This window comes from Aphelocoma coerulescens, chromosome 24 (assembly GCF_041296385.1).
Source record: "Aphelocoma coerulescens isolate FSJ_1873_10779 chromosome 24, UR_Acoe_1.0, whole genome shotgun sequence".
In the NCBI taxonomy this organism is placed as follows: domain Eukaryota; kingdom Metazoa; phylum Chordata; class Aves; order Passeriformes; family Corvidae; genus Aphelocoma; species Aphelocoma coerulescens.
This window is the reverse complement of record NC_091037.1, coordinates 3657435-3681890: the sequence shown is the minus strand read 5'-3', so window position 1 is coordinate 3681890 and position 24456 is coordinate 3657435. Positions and strand designations below refer to the sequence as shown.

Sequence of the window (24456 nt, the reverse complement as noted above, 5' to 3'; positions counted from 1 at the left end):
TTATCATCCCTCCTCTAAAAGGGTGATTTAGGAAACCATTTGGGCTTTTATCTCTCTGCTCATCAGTTGTGTGGGTAAATATTGAGAGTACAGATCGAGCTTTTAACTAACAGAGCTCCTGCCTGGCCGGGAGGCTCTGGGGTCATCGTGGGGACCAGGCTTGTCTGGATGGTCTGGTCCCAGAGCTGTGATTTAGGGGATGCCTCTGGCTCATCTGACGTGGTGCCTGTTGCCTTTAGGACTCTCAGCCCCAAGTGGTCCGTGCTGGCCTGGGCATTTCTGCACTTCCCAGGCCCGTGTGCCCAACCCTGTCAGTGATGGGACAGGGGGTCTATGCCCAGCAGGGCACTTCTGCCCTCCAGGGAGCCCCGAGCCACAGCCCTGTCCCAGCAGCACCTTCCTGCCCCAATCCGGGATGGGTTCCCGTAATTCCTGCCTGCCCTGTCCTGCAGGGAAGTTCTGCCAAGGAGAAGGCCTGGCTGCTGTATCTGGTGTGTACTGCATGCATCCAACATCCTTTTTCTCTCCCAATTTGGATATTTTTTATGTTTTCTGGTTCCAAACCTAACGCTGAAGCTTTTCTCTTGCAGGACCATGTCAGGCTGGGTATTTCTGTGACCCTGGCTCCACACAGCCAGACCACAGGCTCTGCCCCGCTGGCTCCTACTGCCCTGAAGGCTCTGAATTCCCAATCCCCTGCAGCCCAGGAAGCTTCAGCCCTGTCAGTGGGAAAGGGCAGGCAGCAGACTGTGAGCTGTGCCCCGCTGGGCACTCCTGCAGCGGTGAGGATGTGCTGGGGTTACAGAGTGAGGGAAGAAAATCACCCAGTACAGCTTCACTTGTGACAGCCTTGGGTACAGCAAGAACAAACTGAGTGCCCCACATCATTTTTAGTCGGTGATGGTTTCTAGCACTAAGAATCATTTTAATTCCAAAACTGCTGCTGGGTTCTCAGGAGCAGCCTCAGGTCACCCAGAACTCCTTGTTTGCTGTTAAAACTCCTCTGCACCTCTTGTGCATGTCTGACGTGGCTCTGGCCTCGCAGGGAAACAAATATTCCTGGCAGGGAGCTCTCTGAGCCAGAGCTGCCCCTCCTCAGAGCTTCTCACCATCTGCCTGCACAAGATGTTTGTCTGCTCCCCCCAGCCCTGAGATCTTTGTGGTCACTCTGACAGTAACAAATTCTTCCATCACCTTCCAGGCTTTTCCTTTCTCAGGTGAGCAGCTGAAGCAACAGGGAAGGAATTACTTGGCTGAGCTAACGTGAGTTTTAGCAGAGCTGAAACCACAACTGAGAGCCTCAGAATCCCAGCTGAGCTTTTCCATGGGGGACCTTGGTTTTCCCCAGGCATTTAACTCAGGACTGACTCACCTGTGTCATGAGGTGTTCTCTGTCTCAGGCTGAACTTCAGAGAATTGGTAGAGGTGTATGATGGATGAGACCATTATTTTGGGTTTCCATTGTCTCTGATCTGGGCAAAATCCCTTCTGAAGGATCATGGTCTGTAGGCTTCTGCTGCTCATCACCTGCCAGACCCCATTGCTATCCACGGGGATCCTCCTGCCCCCTGGGATCTGCTTTCCTGTGCCCTGTGTCTGGCTGGACTAATCAGGGAGGGAGGCTGGTTCTGTTGACAGACGGTGCCATCACCTGGCACAATCCCTCCTGAGCAAGGTTCTTCCCTTGTATCCCAGGTCCTGGAGCACAAACTCCTGAGCTGTGCCCTGCTGGGCACTTCTGTCTGCCAGGGACCAACTTCAGCATGGAGCACCCGTGTCCCAAGGGCACCTTTGGCCCCAGGACTGGTGCCACCAGCGAGTCTGACTGTGAGCCCTGCCCAGCAGGTGAGAAGGGACTGGCAAACCTGCAGATGAGTTCTCCTTTCACATTATTGACCCCTCCACTGCTGTTCTGTGCAGCTCTCCCCCCTGACATGGATCTCTGTTTGTTTCAGGGATGTATTGCTCAGCTCCAGGTCTATCCCAGCCCTCTGGATTTTGTTACCCAGGTTATCACTGTGCCAAGGGAGCCGTCAGCCCAGCCCCCTTCAAGCACAGGGTGAGTGCCAGGCAGCAGCAGCAGCACAGTGATCTGGGGACCAGGACTGGCCTGTCACAATCTCCTTGCTTCTGGTGGGATGCTTTCCAAGCATTTCTTCTCCCTCAGCTGCAGGGACCTGCTGCTCCTGATGTCTGCTGGAATAGCTGGCTGTCCATGGATAAATTCCAGCCAGACCTTCATTTCTACATTGCACTGGAGCATGGGGTGTAACATCTCCTCTAAAAGATGCCATCAGGGACAGGATAAGCACCTTTCAGAGGCCTGGACCCTTTTTGTGCCAGTGGTCTTTGTTTAGTCTCAGAGGCAGCAAATTTGTAGGACTCAGCCCCTGTGTGCCCTGTCCAGCACCTCTCTCTGTGCACACTGTGCCAAATCTCCTCCTGACAACACTTTTCCCCTGTATTTTCCTCATCCAGGTGGAATCCTCCAGCCCTGCCCCTCCTGGCAATGACATCTGCCCCGTGGGCCACTTCTGCCCCCGTGGCACCGGGCACCCCAGGCCGTGTCCCCCTGGATCCTTGTCCAGCGCCGTGGGCCTGGGGGCAGAGGAGCAGTGCCAGCCTTGCCCAGCTGGGAGGGTCTGCAGTGGCCCAGGGCTGGCTGAGCTGGCCCAGACGTCGCTGTGTGACCCAGGGTGAGTGACACTGTCACTGGTCAGTGACAAAACACAGCCTTTGTGGCAGTTATAATCAAGGGACATCTGAATTTCCAGATCCTGGCCTTGTTCTCAGCCCTTTGGTTGGGATGTGGAACCTCCCTGTAGATGTTACAGAGACGTTCCTGTTCCCTTCACGTTTGCCTGACATTCTTATACATATTTCTTTTCTCTGTTTTCAGTGGGAAAAAAAAAATATGATTATAAATAAATTGCTGTTGCAGATCCCTTATTTAGCCCCATAATCACATTTGCTGGGAATTTAACTTTTTTTTCCCTTCTAAGTCCTCTTCTCCCACAAGGTGGTGCAAGAACCAGGGACAAGGCACCATTGCCAGCCTGTGTAAAGTGCCCTGAGCAGTGTCTGTCCATGCCAGGAGCCTCAGGGCAAGAGGCTACAGAAATTTGATTTATTTTGTAAGTGTAAGAGAGTCTCAGAAGTGATTTCAGTGCAGTGTAATGAGATTTCATGGGGAAGGATTTCTGAGAGCAGCTGGCTCTTGACTTGAGCAGAGAAAATCACAATGAGATTTGTTTAGAGTTTGAGGCTAAGCTGGGAGTACAATGAGGGTTACATTGAGGACTGAAAAGAATTATTCTTGGGAATACACGGGATTTGACCTGTCTTAGATGAACTTCAAGCCTTCCCAAAATTTCCTTTTACCCTAAAAGTTATTACAACCTGGTTGTAACAGTAATCATTAAGACTTTCCGTGCTGGATGGTGACGAAATGTAAATTATAAATTATAAATGACCCTCGACTTCCAAAATCCGTGACATTCTTGTCCCTCAACAGGGAGCAGTTTGCTGCTTTTCAGCACCTTTGCTCAGCTGGAATTGGTCTTGCTTACAGGCAGAAAAAAAAAGCTGCTTTTCTGGTGTTTCATTCAGTGCCGTTCCTTTCACACTCAGTCATTTGCCTTCAGGAGTGAGAATTTTTTCTCCTCCAGAAACTCCATCGCTTGAATCCTTGTCTGTGATGGGATCACAGCTCTCATTGCCTTGTTGCTCAGCTCTTAGAACAATCATGGTTTCTGTATTTGTTCATCTTTGCTCGTTGTGAGGGGCTGGGAGGGAAGTGCTGGAGGGAAGAGAGCCCTGGGGATAAAAAGAGGCTCAGCAAAGGCAGCAGGGACTGAACACCTGGGCCCTGTGTTTTGAAGTAAAAATATTTTTGTTTCAAAGGCTTTTCCTTCCAGAATGAGACCAGTTTCCAGGCAGCCTGGTGTAAAAAAGCCTTTTCCCAGGATTTTCAGGGCATGAAGTGGGGGGGGAAGTTGCCAGCACAGCTGAACCAAGCTGCGTTTTCCAGGGACGGCTCCTCGTGTGCCTCCCCCATCCTCACCTGTGAGCAGGGCTGGGAGCTCCTTGTTCCAGGCCTGGATTCTCTGTCTCTCCAGCTATGTTTGCCTGGAAGGAAACTCTGCTCCCTGCCCTTTGGATGGGATCCATGGATACAGATGTCCCCGTGGCTCCTACTGCCCCGCGGGCTCGGCGCTGGAGCTGCCGTGTGAGCCTGGCACCTTCAGCCCCGTGCCCGGGGCCAGCACCTGCCTGCCCTGCCCGGCTGGCACGTCCTGTGGCAGTGCTGGCACCGTGCAGCCCCTCAGCTGCCCCAGAGGTGAGCACAGGGGTGCTGCACACCCCAAACTCAGGTGGGAGGAGGAGTGGGGGATTCCTCTCTGCACTCAGGGAATGGGGGATTTGGTGCTGCTTGGAGCGAGCCCAGCATTGCCCCTTCCCCCTGGTTCTGAGCAGTGTCTCCTCTCTGTGCCCAGGGTACTACTGTCCAGGCCACACTGCTGTGCCCCTGCCGTGCCCCGAGGGGACACTGAACCCCTTGGACGGGGCACTGGCACCCACAGCCTGCAGGCAGTGCCCCGTGGGGAGGTACTGCAGGGGAGAGGCCAACTGGGAGCCCGATGGTGAGTTTGGGTAAGAACAGCCCTGCCCCAGCACAGGGGCTGGGGATTGGGGCTGGAGGATGTGGGGAAATGGGAAACATCTCCATGAATGGGGCAAGGCTACTGCAGGACACCTTTCACCTGTGTCTGGGCTTACCAGCCTCTTCTTTTCCTCTGCTTCATTCTTTTCACTGAATATTTATTTTGGATGTTATTTCTGTTACTGCATGGCTTTTCCTTCTCTCCCTTTTTTCTGCTTTCTCTTCCTTTAACACTTTCATCACTGCTCTTTCTGTCCTCCTAAATCCTTCCCCTCCCATTTAACTGTGCCTGGGCCAAAACTCCAGGGTTGGATACCTGGAAAGAAGAGAGGCAGAACTCTTCCCACAGGAAACAAACCGTAGGGAAGCAGTTAGAGAGGAGATAAAGTGAGCAAACGCTAGGTGAGGTCAGAGCAAGCAAAGAAAGCGATGGAGGCCAAGGGTTAATGAGAAGAAGGAAAGGCAAAGCAAAGGTGACCAGCCCAGGCTATCAGCAGTGATAATCCAGGACAAGGATGGGCTTTGGCCTCTCTCCAGAGTTATCTGCTGTTTGTGAGGGTTTGAGGAGGTGCTGTGGGCGGTGGCTGCCTCCCTCTGTGTTGCTCAGGTCTGTGCTCGGCCGGGTACTTCTGTGAAGGGGGAGCCACCGATGCCACCCCACGTGGGACACCCGGGTTCCCTCTCAGCGGGCCCTGCCCCCTGGGGCACTACTGTCCAGAGGGAACTCCTTTCCCAGTCGCCTGCCCAGCTGGGACCCTCAACAACGCCACTGGTGAGTGCGACTTCACCCATGGGTTTGTGCTGTGGTGACTTCAGTGGTGACCAGCTGCCCCTAAGGTCAGTGGCCACGTGTTACCAGTGATGGTGGCCACATGTTACCAGTTCAAACAAGTGCTGCTGATGCTGGGAGTGCACTGGGTGTTCCCCCATCTCCTGTGTCCCCTGGTGTTTGTGTCCCCTCAGGAGGCAGCTCCCAGGCCAGCTGTGTGCCCTGCTACCCCGGGGCTTTCTGTGCCAGCGCTGGGCTGAGCTCTCCGACAGGACCTTGTTCTGAGGGGTTTTACTGCCCAGCAAACTTCAGCTCTGCCAGCCCCACGGCGTTCCTGTGCCCCAAGGTACTGCTCAGGGCTGGGAGAGGGAGTTCTCAGCTCTGGGCAGTGGCAAAGGGTCGCCCACAGCTGACAGAAACACTGGCTACATCCCCACAGAGCTTTGGGTGATTCTGGGATTTACACAGCCCCGAAGTTTGGCACTGAAATCCTCTCCCGCCTCTGTCCTTGCCAGGGTCACTTCTGCGGGTCAGGGACAGCCCTCCCGAGGCCGTGCCCTGCTGGGCAGTACCAGCCAGCTGCAGGCTCTGCCTCCTGCATCCCGTGCCAGAGAGGATTCTACTGCCAGGAGCTGGTGGCAGGGGATGCCAGGCGCTGCCCACCTCATTCCTACTGTCCCACAGGTACGCTGGCACTTGCCAAGGGCTCAGGTGTCGTGTGCCTCGCTGTGACCCTACAGATGTGCAGCCCTGTGTCTCCCTCAGGCCAGGAGGTGGCAATGAGCCAGTGTGGCACAGTGGCCACCTGAGAGTCACTTGTTACGCTCTGCTGCAGCTCATGAGCCTTGTCAGACCCCAACACTCATACTGAGCTTTATTGTTGTCTCTGTGGCCTCCCTTTTAGGGACACGAGTTCCTCTCACCTGTCCTGAAGGCACCTTCACTCCTGAAAACGTGACAGGCCTCTGGAATGAGAGGGAATGCCTGCCCTGCCTGCCTGGCCACTACTGCAGGTCAGGATTCAGTTCAGCCTGGCATCATTTCCCTTTCTCTGGAGCAGTTTTGGCATCCTTGTTTCGTGCTGCTGAAGTTCTTCCCAGCTTCTCTCCTGCATTTCTCTCACTCAGTGAGAAGAAATATAAGTTTAGATACACGGTTGGATACAGGGGCATTGGATCTGTGCATTTGGGGAGGCAAAACCAGTCTGGCATCATTGTTGTGGCACAAAGAAGCACCTGAAAGAGGTACAGGTGGCATTTATGAAATCATGGGAGTAATGCAGAAAGTCCAGCCCAGTGGAAAGTCACCCACAACTTCATCTAGAGCAATTTGCCATGTTCATAGAATTTGAACTGGCTCACTTCAGTCATCTGTGTGTTTTTATAAGTGGAAAAATGTGTCTATTTTCTCTCTCACATCAGAAATTACGTTTATTGCAAACTTTGCATTATTCACTGTGTCAGTACTTGCTCTGGTTTTGCACCAAACCAGCAGCAGCAGCAGCTCAGAGTACACAAATCGTTGTTTTCCTCTCTGCTCCAGGCACGGAAGGCTGGAGGGGAAATGTGCTGCTGGATATTTCTGCCTGGCTGGGAGCTCTCGGGCTGCTCCCCAAGGCCTCCCCTTCTCCTGGCGCTTCCTGGCCGGGTGCCGCTGGGGCCAGGTGTGTGCAGGGCTGTGTCCTGCAGGTAGGTGAGGATCTCAGTCATGCTTGCAGTACAGAATATTGACTTGCTGCTAACCAAGTGGATTATATCCTATACTGCGTAATATATTGCCAGCCCTGCTTTAAAATTACCTTTGCTCACTGATTTCCTCGGTTTCGCATCTTTTGAACCAAAGTGGGCCAGGCTGAAAAGGCTGCCTGGAATTTATGGTGCTGAGCTGCCAGTCCAGAAGAGTCTGAAGGCTCCTGGCTTGGCCTGCCAACAGCTGTGTGAAAGTTCATTCCACAGCAGCAGCAGACCCTGGCTCGGTCCTTTTTGCCACTGGAGGATTTGCATGTTTGACTTTTGTCTCCTTCCCACCCCTTTCCGTAGGTTTCTACTGCCTGGAGGGGTCTGAGGTGCCCACACCGTGTCCTGCCAACACTCTCAGAGCTCTTCCAGGGGCTGGGAAGAGGGAGGATTGCCTGCCCTGCCCACCGGGCCGCTGGTGCAAAGCAGGTTGGGGGCTAAACACTGAGGGGAGGGGAGCTGCTTTTCAGAAGAGTTTTGTGTATCCCTGATTTCCCAATTCCAGCCCCATTTTCCCCCATTACAGAGCCATTTTTCTCCATTTTCCCAGTTTTTCACCCCTCCCAGCCCCTTTTCATCCCTGATTTGCCAGTCCCAGCCCCATTTCCCTACATTCCAGCCGTTTTCCCAAATTTTCCCCCATTTTGACCCATTTTCCCACATTTTCCCCCATTTTCCCCATCTCAGCCCCTTTTGGTCCTGTTTTTCCAATCCCATCCCATTTTCCCCCATCCCAGAGGATGGCTTGGATGCCAGATGTGGAATTGGGGGGACAGTCCTGGCAGTGAGGAGGAGTTCTGCAGAGAAAAGAGGCATTGAACTGTCAATCCACCTTGGAAACGTGGGAGAGCTGAGGTCACAGCCAGTCTCCAAATATCCCTGTGTGCCACTGGCAGGAGAGGGGCTGGGATGGTGGAGGGTGCAGGAGGACACAGAGCAAAGGTGTTCCAGTGGCACACCCCTTGAAGCCTCTCTTTCTGTTTTTTAGGGGACTCGGAGGCCCATCCCTGCCCTTTGGGACACTACTGCTTTGGGGGCAATGGCACTGACCACAGCAGTGTCCTGGCCCCTCAGGAGTGCCCTCCACAGACGTTCCGTGGGCACCCGGGAGCCCGGAGCTTGGCGGAGTGCCAGCCCTGCCCTCCGGGCTATCACTGTCCCTTATCAGGTGAGTCCCAGGGGAAAGCCGGCCCTTTCCCCGCCTCTGGGTGACAAAATTCCCTCCCTTTCCCACCTCTGGGTGACAAAATTCCCTCCCTTTCCCACCTGTGGGTGACAAAATTCCCTCCCTTTCCCGCCTCTGGGCGACAAAATTCCCCAAGGTGAGATAGAGAAAGGGAGAGGGAATTCCTGCTCACAACGACCTAAGAGCCTCCCTTTCCTCACTCCCTTCTCTTCCCCACAGGCCTGACCAGGTTTGAGGATTATCCCTGCCCCCCTGGATACTGGTGCCCTGGCAAAGGGGACACTTTCCTCTGTCCAGCTGGCACTTCCAGGATCCAGCCTGGTGCAAAATCCTTGGAAGAGTGTGATCCCTGCTCGCCTGGATATTACTGCCCGGACCCAGCTCAGACAGGGCTCCCTAACACCCAGGGAATACCTTGCAAACCTGGCTATGAGTGCCCAGCAGGTGACAAGACCTTTGTTTTCCTTATTTCTGAACCTGGATGATGGATCAGCAGGGATTTAGCGGTGACTCTTGTCCCATTCCCCTAGATCATGATCCCTCTCAGCCCTCCCTGTTTTTGTTTAGTTGAGGTTGCCAAAATAGTCTGAGCTTAGAGGAGGAGATATTTTCTTGCAGGGCATTGAGGTGCCAGCATTCCATGCTAAATAATAAACTGGTTCCCAACAGTTCTGTGCCCTCTTGGGAACAGTAGGAAAAGCAGAGTGTTTATGGAGAAGCCTCCTTCTCTCTGCCTCCCAAACACAGTTTCTCCTGCTCTGGGAATGTTGCATGAACGCTGTTCCCCCATTTCTCTCCCAGGATCAATAAATCCCAAGCCCTGCAGGCCTGGCTTTTACTGCGGTGCCCTGACAGGAGAGCCTCCCCTGTGTCCTGCTGGGTACCACTGTCCTGAGGGATCCTGGACTTACAACAGCCCCGAGCAGCTGTGAGTACCTGGGGGGGTTGGTACAGCCAGCCTCCAGTTCCTAAAAACGCTGAATACTGGGAATTGTGCTTGGGATCCAACCTAAACCGTGGCCTTTGTGCACTGTGCAAAAGCAAAGGAATCTTTGTGGCTGCAGTCACAGGTTTGGTGACTGCTGAGACTGAACAGGGGGATTTATGGTTTCTACTTAGACTGGAATCAGATGAGAACCACTTTTAATTTTGACCCTGTGTCTTCACTGATCGTTGAATCCAGAAATCATTTTCAGAGATTTTCTTCTCTTTCCCTGCCTTGTTTGTCCTCCCAGGTGTGTGTTCCCATACTACTGCCCCCTGGGCAGTGCCCACCCAGTGCCCTGTGAAGGAGGGCACATGGCCCTCAGCCTGCCTGGCCTGAGGGGCTCAGCTGAGAAATCCTGCAGGGTTTGTGCTGCAGGGACCTTCCGCAGTGACCCCCTGATCTCAGCACCCTGCCAGCCCTGCCCAGCTGGCTTCACCTGCCCACCAGGTAAATTCAGCTGCCACGGGGGAGTGGGGCAAGAAATAGCAGCTTAAATTGGAAGCAGAGAGTTTGGAATTCTGTGTGGGCAAAGCTCTCAATCCTCTGCAGTTATAAAACCCTGGTGTGGGCTGTCACGTGGGTTTGCCACTGGATTTAGCCGGTGGAAGAGCTGGGAGAAAGAAAAACGGAGATTTAAATTTAAATATGAATTAGACTGGCAAACGCTGATCTGTACACATGTGCGTTTATATAGCCCCGTGTCTATATATAGACAGACGTGTGTAGATGTGTCACTGGGACAAGCAAGTGCTCTCTGCCTCTCTCTCAGCACTGCTGGGGTCCCTAATGTCACCCCTTTCTCCAGGCAGTGACAGCTACCACCAGCAGCCTTGTCCCCGTGGCCACTACTGCCCTGCCCTGGCCCCGGCCCCGCTGCCCTGTCCCCCGGGCACCCACAGGAGCAGCCACTTTGCTAAGCACCCAGGGGACTGCCAGGCCTGTCCTGCTGGCACCTTCAACCACCTCCCTGCCCAGGCTGCCTGCTTCCCCTGTGGCAGCTCTTCTTCCTCTCAGCCAGGTGAGTTTTTGTGTGTGAGTGGAATTTCCCCTCTGTTGAGGTGTTTCCTGATGTTCCACAAGCCCTGGGATCCTTCTGGCACTGGGGATGCCATGCCCAGCTGCTCTTCCTCTATCCCACCCAGGAGGAGGATTGCATTTTCAAAGCTTTTTTTTCCCTCTGACACTGTTATCCAAGGGGATTTATCTCCTTAAGGAACAGCTGAGCAGCTCTACTCTAATTCTTGCTCTATCACGGCTTTGAAAGCGGTGGAGTTTCACCAGCATTACTTCAGCCATGATTTGGGGGCATTGTGTTAAATCTAGGTGTGCTTTTGAGCCAAAATTTGGCACTGAGGGCACGATAAAGTGGGGTGAGGCTGGAAACTGGGAACGTAAAGAGTGCCTATTCCTTGCCCCAGTGTATGTGCACACTGCCCCAGCATTTCAAATCAGGTGGGGTTGAGGCTGTTGAGAGAGGGGCTTGGCAGCCTTGCCTGGCTGGGCCATTGCCCCACCCACACATTAATGGAGGGCTTGTCAAAACCCTGCTGCCAAGGAGCAGCTGGGCTTTTCTGCATCTCTGGCTGAATGGGTGCTGCAGGAGATGCTCTAACGCTGTGTTGGCGCAGCAGAGGCAGGCTGGCCCCAGCTGGCTGTCCTGTGGCTCAGCTCTGCCCTGGGAGAGGGGCACAGGCCCCAGCAGTGTCACTGAAACGAGCAGTGGGGTTTGATAAAGGGTGCTGAGCACGGGAGCTGCTCCTTTCCAGCCAGCACGGATGTTCCAGGCTGTATTCCCCATCCCAAACCCAGCTTTTCTCCCAGGTGCCACCAGCTGTACCTGCCATGGGCTGAACAGGGCTTTCCAGCAGTCAGATGCCTCCTGCATCTGCCAGGCAGGTTATGTTTATTACGATGAGAGAGGCAAGAAAGACCCTGATGGCAACAGCGATCAGGACTGTCGACCTCAGGTAAAATCAGGCTCCAAACCAAAATTGTTGTGTGATGTGCAGGAGAGGAAGAGTGTTCAGGCCTTAAGCTAAGCCAAACAAATCTTTGAAGTGTTTGATTGGCCTTTTCTTGTAGGGTTTTTTCTTTCCCAGGATCTTGTGAGGTAAAATTTAAATTCATTGGGGATGGAGGTAAAGGATCTTTCCATGCCAGGGCAATGGGAGCAGCACAGTGTCTCACATGGATGACAGATGCAGGAATATAAGCCTCATTATTAATGTGAAGTCCTTCATCAGAACTGCCAGGGGCAGGGAGACACTAAAACCAGCTCTTGTTTGTATCTTGCATGATGTCACTTTTTTTCCTCTTTGTGAATGAATTCTGTAGTGCAAAACCCCCTCCTGGCATGGGTTGCACAGCAATGTAGAGTGTCCAAATTCTACTCTGATTCCTTCAACCACTTTCTTACAGCTGAACTTCATCAGAACCTCGTGAGGGAGGTGAAATTGTTGTGTCCTTTCTTCCCCGCTTCCCTTGTTGGATTGCCTTTATGTCGAACGTCTGAAGGAGAATTTTAGGGATGCTGCAGCTCAGTGGAAGCTCTGGAGCTTGTCTGGGTGGGTTTCTCTGCAGGTGGACGAGCTGTGTGCCCCCGGCGAGGTCCGGCTGGCGTCCACGCGCCGCTGCGTCGTCCCCGAGCGCCACGACTGCGCTCCCGCCTGCGGGCCGGCGGGAGGGGAGCTCCACGCACAGCTGGGCATGTGAGTCCCAGCCAGCAGTGCCTCTCCTCGAAAACACTTCTCAACAAGCCCTGAGCTACTGAGCCCAGGAGGTCATGCCAGGGTTGGGCTGTGGGAGGTGTTTTTAGGGAAGTTTTCCATCGGTGGAGTTCTTTTCTGGGGAGGTCCTGCCTTCAGTCCTCAGTCATTGGCCCTGATCATCTTCCTGGAGAGTATTTCCTGTGTTTCCAGCATTACCTGGTGGTTTTTGTGTCTTGGTTGGTGACACCAGAATCACTCAGTGACGAGGCGAGTGTGGACCAAGCTCTGAGCTGTGTGACTTTTCCACCTGTCTCAGGTTGAGCCCCTCTAAAGTGGATGATCACTCTGTTAAATTTAGGCTGGAAATGAGAAAATCAGTCCTTGTTGCTCCCCACACGTCTTTAATCATCATGAAATGGTTTGGGTTGGCAGGGACCTTAAAAATCATTTAATTCCAAATGGAAATCAATCCTTGTCCCACCCTCCACATCCTTATTGGTTTGGGTTGGGAGGGACCTTAAAGACCATCTAGTTCCAACCCCTTGCCATGGGCAGGGAGACACTGGAACGAGTTCTTGTCACATGATATCACTTTTTTCTCATTGTGAATGAATTTCTGCGTGGCAAAATCTCCCCCTGGCATGGGTTGCACAGAAATGGGTTGCGTCAAAATCGTACTCTTGATTCTTTCAACCATTTTCCTGGAGCTGAGCTTTGGGATGGGGTGTGTAATGCTCTGCTACAGGACTGAAGGTGGTCTCTGTCAGACACCACCCAAGCACAGTCAGTGGGGTGTCACACTGTGGCCTTGAAGAGCAGGCACGGTGCTGAAGAGATGGGCAGGGAGTTTGCTCCATCCTTTTTTCCATGGATACAGAGTAGGATCATCCACCCTGTGGGTTGGGAGAGGCTGGGGCTGGCCTGTTGTGGCTGTTTGCTCAGGGATGAGGACTGATCGAGGATTTGTCCCCTGGTCAGATGTCACTGCAAGCAGTACGTCTCTGCTGAGGAGCTCTGTGACCAGCTGTGCCTGCTGAGAGCCCCACGGATCTCCCTGGGCTTTGGCACCCACAGAGAGCTGCTGCTCAGGATGAACGAGGGGGAAGTGAGGGTAGGTGTGGAGGCAGGGATTGCTTTCTAAATGTGCAGGGCTGGGAGAGCCCAGAAATCACAGGGACTCCAGGGAGGTGAGGTTAAGGGTTGATGCATTACAGGGAAACAACAATTCCTGAATTAGAGGGGAAAAAACCTCCTAGAGCAGCCTTTGACTGCTGCAGTGACCCACAAATCAGGGTCTGCATCCAGGATTGGTTGTATCAGTGATCAGTGTTTCCCTCTGCTTTCCATAGGAGGTGTCAAACGTTCTGGGCCCAGATGAGCACGTGCAGAGCAGCCAGAGGGTGCATTTGGTGCTGTTCAGCCCGTGGGGAGTGCTGGGTTTCATTGTCTCCAGCACAGAAGTTCTGGATGCATTTCTCACAGGTAAGGCTTGAGAGTGAACCCAAATTCCAGCCACACCAAGCCATCCATTTCCTTCCATGTTGGCACAGCAAGTTGGCACAGAGGGAATTCATTATTAGATGCTCCAAACTATTTAGAAAGCAGGGAAATACCTTGCTGTGTCTGGGAGTAAACAGTAGGGAATTCACTGACTGCATGGTTAACATGGTCAAAGACTGCAGGATTCTGGATTTCCAGCAAACTAGAAGGAAACTGCATTTGGAGGCAAATCTGTTGGCAGGTGCATGGATTTGGCTTTGTGAGCTGTGATTGCCCACAGATACAAAACAAACAATTCTTCCTTGCCAAGGGTCGGGTGTTGTCCCACGCTGCTCACTTCACACGGTTCATTCTGCTTTCTTCTCTTGCCTGTGGCAGGAGATTTTTCCTCAGATCAGCTGCTGCAGAAAGGGCACAGAGCCCAGAGGAGTTCCCCCAAAGACAGCCAGGCCTTGCCCCTCATCCCTAACCCAGTGGTGTGCCTGGAAGCAGGGGACACGATCCTTTTCCAGCTTAGCATCAATTCCCAGGGTGAGTGTGGCTGGGGCTGAGCACATTTGTGTGTCCAGACACGTGCAGAGCAGTGGCTCCACACTGGGCACCCTGCATGGATCCATCCCTTCACCTCCTGGATCCCAGAGCTGCAGTCTGGGCTCTGACAGGGGCTTACCTGGTAGTTTGCAATTTTTACCTGGATTTCTGTAGATTGAGATAAAATTGGTCCTGTGTTAGACAGCACAAATCCTTGTGGGGCAGTAATTAAACTCAATTAAATGAGCTGACACTGCCTGGCCCTGTAAAAGCAGTTCCACAGTTCTTTGCCAGCCCAGTGCCAGCTTTCCCAGCTGAGGTGGCTCGGAGCTGCTGACCCCGTGCTGCCCCATCTCCAGACCGTGCCTCCAGCCATTACCCCGTTTACCAGAAGCAGCATCTCTATAACAACAACCCAGGCTGGGATTTTGGACCTTTCCGAAGGCTGGACCACCTGATCCAGGAGACTCAGCTCAACATCTCCTGGTAACACCTGCTGTGGGATAACAGTGTTGTGGGCAGGACCTGACAGTGGGTTTTTGACAGAATCAGCAGATCCTTGGTGGTGAAAACACCAAATTTTGCTGCGTTCAAGTCCCTGTCTTTAACCATCCTCACAGATGGAGGCTGAAAGAAGCTTGGATCAGACAGTGCCTTCCTTATTTTTCCTCTTCCAGGTTTGCCCATATTTTCCTGGAGCCTGGGACATATGTTTTCAGGGACAGCTCCGTTCAGGAACACTTCCTGATTGTGACAGTGAACGAAGCAAACGTGAGCTGTGACCCCGGGGACTTGTCCTTCCAGCCCTCCTCCCTGTTCCAGCTGGCCAGACACGGCATTTTGAAGCAGCAGGATCTGAACCTGGCTCCCAACTGGGCTGCTATCACAGGTACAGCCAAAACTCTGGGATAGCCACCTTCAGCCTCCATTCCAACCCATGACCTTTCTTGTCCTTCTCTAAGTGTGTTTAAAGAAGCATTTTATTTGGAAATGCCACCGAAGCACTGCTTTGTCAGCTTTAATCCCTTTCTCCTGTGGAGCTTCCCGAAATCCACTGCTCTGTAGCCAAGAACCTGCCTGTGCAGGAGCTGAGGTGCTGAGAGAGGGAAGGAGCAGCCGTGCTTCTCCCCACACCCTGTTTGAAGAGTTCAGAGCTAACTGAGGGCTTTGTTTTCCTTGGCTGGAGTGTATTTCCATGATAAACTGAGCTGAAATTAAATACAGCATTTCAGAGTTGACCAAGGGCTAAACACAAGGTCAGGTAAGGCCTTTGCTCCAAGCCAGGTGCGGGTGGGAGCACTGTGCACACCTCAGTCCTTCAGTGGGAGGCCGGGAAACAACAGAAATGAAAGTGTAGCTTGCAAACACAACCCTGGCTCTGCCACCTTCAGTGCTGAGAACACTTCGCTCCTCATCCACCTGCACCAGCCAACAGGGGGAGAAGCAGAAGTGAAATGAATAGGAAAGGTGCTGAGTGGTTTTTTGTGCTTCTCACTTCTTGCCCTCCCTCCCTCCCGGCTTCCCCAGCGATCCTTTTTGTCCTTGGCTTCCTCGTGCTGGTGCTGACTACTCTGGCCATCGTGCTCCAGCCTGCTGGCCCCAAAATCAGCCCCCTGAAGAGCTGGAAGCCACGATGGAGGAGCCTGGGAGAGCCACACATCCCACCAGAGTACATCCTCCTCAAGGACAGGTAAAGACCAGCCTCTGCGTGGTCATACAAAAAATCTACCCAAGAAATCCATCCTCTGCTTGAGCTGGGCTGGGTCTGATCCTACTGAGGAGAATGAGATGCTCTTCACCCTCTTTGCCATCCCCTCTAGCCTCAAGTTCTATCAGATGCTTGGTCCTCGTGGGTCTGGAGAAGATGCTGGCTCTGGAGAGAAAGGGGCAGTGCCCAATGCAGGTGAAGTGCTGGGCCAGCCCCAGGTGTTCTCCCATTGGTTTTTCCCCACTCCCTCCCCATTTTGTTGTCTTGGGTTAATTCTCAGGTGCGATATTTTGACACCAGAATTTCCTGCACACACAGGAGGCCGCTCAGGCACTTTGCTGTGCACATTTCCACAGGCACACACACTTCCACCCTGGGTTTATTCCAGGGACTTTAACCCCCTGTCACTGGGATGGGTTGAAGTTTCCTCCCTGAGGAATTAAGAGAGTAAATTCCCAGCCTTGACAAGCCCTTTAGAACAGCAGCGAGTTCAGGTGATGGGTGAAGAAAATAAAGATTTACAATTGTTTTCCTTGGCTTCCCCTGTCGGTTGTTCTGTTCCCTGAAGGCACGTGACTCCCGGGCTTCATTTGCTTTCTGGGAATGAGCTCAGCTCGGGAATTTCGGGGTGGTCACAGGCAGCGGCAGAGCCCGAGCCCAGCAGATGGCAGCAGGTAGTGATGCTGGGCACAGCTCCGGGCACAGCTCCGGGCACGGCTCCGGGAGCATCCCAGCGCTTTTCTGGACAATTTAGGAGCGGATAGTAACGCTCTGCCATCCTCCCCCTCGCCAGGGAACGAGACCTCCTCCCACATCTCCTGCCTCATCCGTTTTCCTTCCTCACAAACCACAAAATTCCTATGGACAGGCAGCGTCTTTGGTGGGAAATAAACCCAGATAACCTCGTGTCCAGTGTTTGAGTGTGAGCCTTCCCCTGTGTTTCAGAACACAGCTTTACACCCCGGCTCCTGGAGGATTTCAGTGTTCGTACCCTCTATGACAAGCTGGAGGATCAGAATTTGCACCTGGCCTCTCAGCTGGCAAAGCACAGGATGGACGTGCTGGTGTTCCATAACGGGATCAGCCAGCGGATCCAGAGCCTCATGGTCAGTGGGAAGGGGCATTTGAGGGAAGCAAGGCTTGGAACCATGAAATTGTCAGATAAATGGTTGCCCTGAAGTTGAAGTTTGTTGAGGGATGGGTATTACTGCTTTCAGTACTTTATTTTGGCATAAAGTAACTTTTTTTTATATGGTTTTATATGAAGGACTGAATGTGGAGTGGGTAGATTCTGGGGTTTGCAAAACATAACCCTGCTGCTTTCTGTGAACAGGACACAGTGCAAGCTCTGGACTGGGAAGCCCTGAAAACCTTTTCCAGACAAGGGATCTGTGGGCAGAAACCTGCAGAGCAGAGCTGGGCAGCAGTCGGTGCCGAGCTGTGGGACGGACACGGGAATTTAACAGGTGAGAGGCCCGGGGTGCAGAGCCAGGGACAAGTGCACTGGGAGGGCAGCAGCAGCAGTGAAGAGGCTAAAAAAAGACCTGACTCATACATACGAGAGAACCCAGAAAATTGTGTCTCCCAGGCTTGTTCTGCAAGAGCTGACAGCCTGTCTGCACCTGAGCTCAGCGAGAGGAGAGGTCTGGCAGCTCAGGGAGGGGTGAGCACGGAGTTATCTGGAAATGATGTTCGAAATGAGGCATCCTGAGGAATTTCCAAAGAAAGGCCCCTGCTCTCGGTGCTGTTCTGGGTTTAGTCACAGTTTTCCAAGTGGTTCTGGGGAATCCCATTGGAATTTGTTGTTGGGTTCATTAGGTGGCCCATGGCAGGAGGTGACAGAGTTAATGAGGGCTCTGGAAGGGCTGCTTGGGAACACTCCTGACAGGAACAGAGCTGCGAATCCAGAGACGGAGCTCGAGATCCAAGCACAGGCTGCAGTGGGAGCTGTGCCCTCCCTGCACAGCCTGACCAGTGAAAATAAATCAGAAGGGCAGGTGAGCTGCAGGTGTTTGCTTTGGGGCCTTCTCTCACCTTTCTGGGAGTTTTTCCATTTCTTTAACTTTGGGTCCATTTTATCCCACAGGATCCTGAGCTGCCTCAGCTTTGGGAGCTCTTCAGCACCAAAGATGCTTTTTCCAGCCTCCCTGGGCATGAAGAGCATGGTGAGGGCAGTGCCACAGCTGGGAGGTGCTTCCAGAGGTGGCAGTAGGAGGCTGAGTCTGTGCTAAGAGGGTAAAAAGGGGTGTGTCTGTGTTTGCTAACAGAGCAAATGCAGAATTACTTTTCCCTATTTGCACTATTTTTTACTTCCACATAATTTTTTTTTTTTTTGCTGAGGTGGCAGCTCAGGACAGCCACTTCTGCCTCTTCTATCCCTCTGTCAAGGAGTTTCCATCCCTTTCCATCCTTCTCTGTAGGAGAGAAGTCAGGGAATTTCCATCCCTTCAGACCCTGCGCACCTTTATATTAAATGACACCTGTAGGGAAGAGTCTGGGTGCCATTATAATCATTGAATGCTGAAATGGGGAGGCCAGGAAGATTCTATACCATCATTCTGTGATCCTCACAGCCTTCCCTCTGCCCAGGACAATATTTCCTTCTCGCAGCCATGAAGAGCCTCTTCCTTTAGGCTTAAAAGTGCCCCTGTTTGTTCCAGGTTTGGATCTCCAGTTGGTTTATCTGACTGAGCTGGAGGTGGAGGGCCTGGTGGCAGCTTCCCCCCTTGCTAAGACCCTGTGTGAGATCAAGGAAGCTTTGCTGAACCTCCAGCAACCCCCAGCCCTTGGTAATTCATCTGTTTTTTCCCTCTTGTGTGCTGGTTTAGAGCAGTAAATAAACCAGGAGTTAAAACAAGCAGGATTTCTTCTGAAATGAAGATTTTCCTCCAGCAGCTGCTGAATTTTTTAGGCTGTGAAGCTCAGAGTTTGAAATTAATAACGGTGTGGGTTTGGTGTAATTATGGGAGGATCATTTGCATTATTTTGCAATTCAGATGCAGTGGATTTGCAAAGGCCTGGATCTGCCTGGATCCTGCAGCGCCTGGGCAGTGCTCAGGGCTGGCTGTAGGGCCTGTCCTGGGTTATTCCCATCAGATTTGGCTGCAGTGGTGGCTCTTGGTCTCCTCTGGATTTGTGCTTTTATTCTGAATTTCTCCAACAGACAGCAAACACCAAACCAGCCTGGGGAGCTCAGCCTTGTTCTGACTGCTGGATTCCTGGGATGAAGCTCTGCTGCTGGAATAAAGAGGAGCTGCATTGCTCAGAGCATTGGAGGGACAGAAGCAGGAGTATCTCATGTTCTGCACTGTAAAAGAGCCACCAACTCACTTCCTGGAAGAGCTGAACTTCTCCTGGGCAATGGATAAAGTTGGAATGGGGAGGGGAGGGGGTGTCTGGGACAGAGCAGCTTTACCTGAGGTATCAGAACAGACATTTATTTAATTAAGGATGTATTTGGTCAAATATGGGATGAGTAATCCATATTCTTTTTGCTTAACCTTGAAATATTTTCACATTTGCCGTGGATTATCAATAATTTGGAGGCTGAAGAAGGAGGCTGCAGTCCTTGGTGTTGCTAATTTCATGTTTTAGTTGTTAAGTCAATAAAGCAATAAACAAAAATACCACAGGTGGCATAAGAACCTCGATTTACCAATGTGCTCTGTACAGCCTTTCTGATCTCTGATGTGAAGGATATTTGTGAGTTTTTCAAGCATTTTAGAGCCATCCTTTCAAGCCTTGCCCAGCGCCCCGACATGGCCTGTGCATGTTTTAAATACACTCAGTAAGTTCTGCTGGCAGAGACCTCAAAGGTCTCTACAAATGTGATTTTTCTGAGCAAAGATACACTGGAACTATTCCTGCAGGGATAGCTGCTGGTGTCCAGTGCTCTGGGAGCCTGATTTTCAATTTTTAAACATCCCTCCTGCCATTCTGCTTCCCTTGTCCTGTCTGTGTGAGAGCAGGGCTGTGAGGAGGGAATGGTTTCCGTGGAACAGGAGCAGAATCCCCTGCACAGCATTCCTGATCTCCAGGGGAAGGGCAGCAACACAAGATTTGAGCCAGCACAGTCCCTTGGCAACCCCCTCAGGGAGGCTGCAGCCAGCAGCAAAGCCAATTCTCCTCTCACTGTGGTATTTTCTGATTTGTTTACGTGTGCAGAGCTTGGTGAGCCCGCTCCTTCCCGGTTCCTAGGCACAAAGCTGTGTTTGCTCCTTGCATAACCCCTGTGGGTGCTCAGAGAGTGAGACTGGGGTGCCCAGGAGCCGGGACAGGAGCTCTCAGCGTTGCTTCTGCTGCTGGATCCAGAGGAACTGCAGGATTTTGCCACTCCCGTTGTTGGGTCCACGTTTTTCGAGCTTGCTCCCAAAACCAAAAGGTTTGTTCAACTTCCTTTGCAGATCCACCCTGGGAGAATTTCGGGGCTTCCTGGCAGCTCAAAGGGATTTTCTGGATATGAGAACGGGCAGGCAAACACTGCAGAACCCCTGCAGGTCTCTGTGGTTGCCTGTTGGGGAATGTGGCAGTGAAAAAGCCATCATTGCTTTGCTTTGTTTTTTAGGTTTTCAGCAGATATGTTCATAACAGTCCTCCATGGAGGTAAGAATCTCCCTGATATCCACAGGGAAACCTGGTCACCAACGGTGACAAAGTTATCTCTGTGACTTGTGGCTCCAGATCCTATTTGTAAAAGGCAAGGTGGAAGGCAGCTGTAAATAAAATGTCAAACTTTTATTGTAGTAGTATTTCAATGACTAAATTGGTTTGGTTTAAATCAAACCAAAAATAGGCATGTGGAATTTTGCTTGAAATTTCCTTTTTTCCCCGATGTGGTTTTCTTAACTTCAATTGTAAGTAAAAAATTCAGAGTCTCAGAATATTTTGGGTGGGGTTTTTCCCCACAAACCCAAAGGATATCAATGCAGCAACCAGAATTTCCCAGAGTTTCTGTTAACAGTTCCTTGAAAAGAACTAATAAAGAGAGGAGTGGTGCAACCATTGGGTTTATTGCACTTGTGAAGTATTTGCTGCTGACAGCTCATTTTCCAGTGTTCTGGAACCTCCTGAAGGCCCAGCAGAGTCTGGAGTAGCAGTGAAATTCCCTCAGATCAGGAGGGTTCCCTGGGACTGCTGATAAGAGAGATCGAGTGCAGGGTCAATTAATTTGGCATTTGGAGAAGGGTCACGGGTTTTCCTTCGGTTTCTTTGAGTTGTGCCTCTCTTGACAGAGAATGAAAAGGCCCTTTTCAACATCAACTGCAAAGTTCAGCCTCTCCTGGAGAGCATCAAGCACTGCTGCGGCTGTGAGGAGGGAGGTAGGGCTGGGTTCCCTGGGGAGGGAGCTCTGGGGTGTGAAATGAGCTGCTGCTGGTTCTGTGCTCACTCTGAAGATGTTGTCCAACCTCCCAGAGTGTCACCTCTGCCAGGGAGTGCTCCCGGTGGTGCTCGTGGCACTTAGAGGCTGCCCCAGGGTATTCCAGATAAAGAGTTTTAAAGGGTGTGAGAAGAAAAAGTTCAATAAAAACACCTAATGGAAGTGTCCCTCTGAAGAGAACTTCCAGCGAGGATATTCTGAGGTGGTCAATGAAAATGCTGCCAGAGTTTGGGCATTTTTCAGACGTGGGTCAGTCACTCTGTATGGCTCACACACATCTCACTTTGTTACTTCGGAGCTCCCTGACCCGGCTTTGTGGGTTTTGCAGACGAAATCGAGCTGGCAGACGAGCGTGGCCAGGTGAAGAATTTGCTCCAGCACCAGGAGCACTACGGGTGGCAGCTCCTGCAGGAGAGGGAGCTCTGTGTCCTCCTCAAAGTCACACGTAGGTCAACATGCCAATCTCTGCACCGAAAACACTTTTATTGCCTTTGTAAATAAAGAAATGCCCCCACAGAGGGGAAGGTGGGAAGTTACTGAAGAGGATTTGTGTCCTGGGTTCCCAATCTGAGCCCCTGAGCATCCTTAGCTCCACTCAGGACCTGATGCTGTTGAACACTTGCTGAAGAAAGAGCCAGCACCAGAACCTGAGCTCTGAAATCAAGGCTGGGTTTGAAAATGCTCTGGTAGAAGTCAAGATTTCCTCCACACAGGGCAGGAATCTCCTGATAGTCCCACTTCCACCTCCAGGAAAAGTTGTTTTGAAAGTTTCTGGCTTTAACACTGTGTTTTTATCCCTCACAGGACAAGAAGGTTCCCAAGAAGCTGTTTTCACACCACTGCTGAAAAACCAGAGCATTGTCACCCCAAAATTCCTGGGTATGAGTCTGAAATAAATGTTTCCATAACCTTGTTCTAAAACATGAGGGGAGGGAACAACCTGTTAGTTGTGCTCCTGTGGGAGGAATAAAAGGCTGAAGTAAAGATGTTTTTAATTTATAGCCAAAAGAAGAAATCTTTATTTCCAGAATTAAAAACTGAGTTAAGAAGAAAATGCTTCTTAGTGCCTCCCCATTGTGTGTGAAGTCCTGGAGCTGTGGGTGGCATGGTGTGAACCACAGAAACACAAGAATTACATTGGATTTCCCCTTTCAGCTGCTCTTTCTCTTCTCCCTGCAGCTAAACTGGGGAAGTCAGAGGATTCCAAAGCGTCACTGGCCAGAGGGAAAACCAGAAATTATGGCAAAAAAACCAACTTGCTTTTGGAAGCTCCATCCACAGCAGGTGAGCTCCTGACCATGGTGAAATCTATTACCGCAGGCCCGGTTCCTAGGGTGTATCACCGTGTCCTGCAGCCATAGGGAGGAGGAGGAGGAGAAGATCCAGCAGGCAGGAATTGTGCAGCAAGATTGATTTCTTTAATTATTTTACAAACTCTTCCATAGACTTTTTTCTTCATAGCCTAATTGGACAAAGGACCAGCCACCCCTTGGGGGTGATTGGCTAAAATCCTAAAACATCCATTGTCAAAATATTTTTCTACTATACCATAAACAAGACTTTTCAAGGTTGCAGGTGTCTTGGTTGTTTACATTCCCTGCTACCTCTTCTGTGAGAGAGAAAAGTCTCTCACGGACTTAGAAGCTAGCAAGAAAATCCTTGCTGGCAGCATTTTTGTATCTACAAAAATCAGTGCTTCTGTTTTCTTCCCCAGCACCTGCCCGTGAGTGTTTTGTGTTTCTCCCACAGGTAAGAAGAGTCAACCACCACGGGGCAGCAAGAATAAAACTCTGGGATCCACTTCCAAAGGAACTGGGAAACACTGATGATGCCAGATGGAAGGAGTGCTTGGAACTGAGCGTGGAGGCTTGTTGGGTTATGCCGTGGTGATACACTGAATTTACTGGGCTGTTGGCAGAACCCTGAGACAGCCAATGCCTCAGTTCTGAGATAATGATCTCACTGACCCAGTGCAGCAGGAAACCAGTCTGGAGGCAGGGATATTCCTGGTAAATTCACCTTGATCCTCACAGACATGGGGCTTGTCTGGTGAATCACGAACACTGGCAGCTGCAGCCCCAGTTTGGCTTACCTTTAACACAGCAGTTCTATTTCTGGGATCGCTGAAGTGTTCAATTAACAAGTTCATAGTGCTTTTATCTTTTACCTCACCAGTTTCTCCAATTCACTTTATAACTCCTGAGATAGCTCCTATCTTCATGGGATGGACCCTGGCCCAGCTCTCACAGACCTGTTGATTCATCAGTCCTGCTGATTTGCTGTGCTGGGCACTTGAATATCCACCAGCATTAGAAACGTGTGTACAACTGTGTGTAAAACTGCACATCATCATGCAAAACCTATAGATAAACCTTTCTTCCTCAAGGCTTTTCCTGAAAAAATAAAATAAGCTGTAAAACCTAATTATGGAGGGCATAGATTTTCTGTCTACACCACCCTGGTGTTCACTGATCTCAGAAATATTCACAATTATAAAGTCACAGAACTGAGTTTTCTGTAGCTCTTTTGTTGCTGCATTTTGTCCAATTTTGAATTGAACAAAAACATCTCCAAAATGTATTTTTTACTTGTGGTACCCAAATAAGCAAAGGGCTGTTGGGATTTCCCAGTAAGATCCACATGCTGGTGGCTATACAGTGAAGATTCTCTGTGTTTGTTTACGTGAAAATTACGTGACAATCGTGGAAGTTTTTAGCTGTTCATGTCCTGGGAAAGTGGTGTCCATATTTTGTACAAGGAGAAGAAATTAAGCAGGACAAAATCTTTCTTAAAGTAAGTCAGGTTTTCAGTCCAGTCATTAGAAGGACTGGAAGAAACACAAATTGAGGAAGGAGAAACTTGGTTTTCCTTGTTGCCTTGTGCTGGTTGGGAGCATTGGACCCTGAAAAAGTGAGGTCTGGAAATTCCACTTTTATCCACCACAAGCAACAGGCCTTGATCCTCAATCTCCCCCTTGCCCATCTGTCAGCCAGTGCAAGTTCTGACAAATCAAAGCCCAAAAATACCACAAAATCTGCACTGCTCCCTGGGAGAAATCTGCTGCAGCCCAGCACTTCTCCACCTCCAGAGCCACAGAGCAAACAACCCTTCCTCCTGTCCTTCCCAACCCACACCTGCGGGAGCCAGACTGGCAGAAAAGCTGCCACTAAACCCGTTTCTTGGTAAGGCAAACACAGATAAGGTGGAGAAGGTTTTCCATGTGCCCAGCTCTTCCTGAATTCCCCTGGAGAGCCCAAAGAGTTGGGCCTGACCTTTGCAAGCGGCGCCAG

General features: G+C 51.3%; 2 protein-coding genes across 4 annotated transcripts; both read left to right on the top strand.

Annotated features, from left to right (window-relative positions):
• Nucleotides 1-329: 329 nt before the first annotated feature.
• LOC138098298 (zonadhesin-like) lies at nucleotides 330-19587 on the top strand. 3 transcript variants are annotated; one of them, XM_068994755.1, is made up of 33 exons: nucleotides 330-491; nucleotides 591-782; nucleotides 1696-1845; nucleotides 1956-2059; nucleotides 2479-2696; nucleotides 4119-4339; nucleotides 4497-4643; nucleotides 5271-5435; nucleotides 5627-5778; nucleotides 5948-6116; nucleotides 6337-6445; nucleotides 6975-7120; nucleotides 7472-7597; nucleotides 8157-8336; nucleotides 8574-8798; nucleotides 9156-9282; nucleotides 9590-9789; nucleotides 10148-10360; nucleotides 11164-11309; nucleotides 11923-12050; nucleotides 13029-13161; nucleotides 13400-13532; nucleotides 13929-14081; nucleotides 14441-14567; nucleotides 14759-14970; nucleotides 15609-15771; nucleotides 15902-15984; nucleotides 16735-16895; nucleotides 17123-17255; nucleotides 17608-17786; nucleotides 17876-17954; nucleotides 18450-18578; nucleotides 18953-19587. In XM_068994755.1, the coding sequence occupies exons 1-33, from the start codon at nucleotides 416-418 to the stop codon at nucleotides 18994-18996; spliced, it is 4923 nt and encodes a 1640-aa protein (XP_068850856.1). In that variant the 5' UTR covers nucleotides 330-415; the 3' UTR covers nucleotides 18997-19587. The 3 variants fall into 3 exon arrangements, with proteins under 3 accessions (XP_068850856.1, XP_068850855.1, XP_068850857.1); XM_068994754.1 differs by having other exon boundaries at nucleotides 591-854; XM_068994756.1 differs by lacking the exons at nucleotides 330-491; nucleotides 591-782 and adding an exon at nucleotides 959-1263.
• Nucleotides 19587-23968, top strand: C24HXorf65 (chromosome 24 CXorf65 homolog). The gene is made up of 7 exons (XM_068994757.1): nucleotides 19587-20170; nucleotides 20354-20391; nucleotides 21021-21107; nucleotides 21495-21611; nucleotides 21971-22045; nucleotides 22346-22450; nucleotides 22916-23968. Exons 2-7 carry the CDS (start codon nucleotides 20367-20369, stop codon nucleotides 22990-22992), a joined length of 486 nt encoding a protein of 161 aa, XP_068850858.1. The 5' UTR covers nucleotides 19587-20170; nucleotides 20354-20366; the 3' UTR covers nucleotides 22993-23968.
• The last annotated feature ends 488 nt before the right edge of the window (nucleotides 23969-24456 follow it).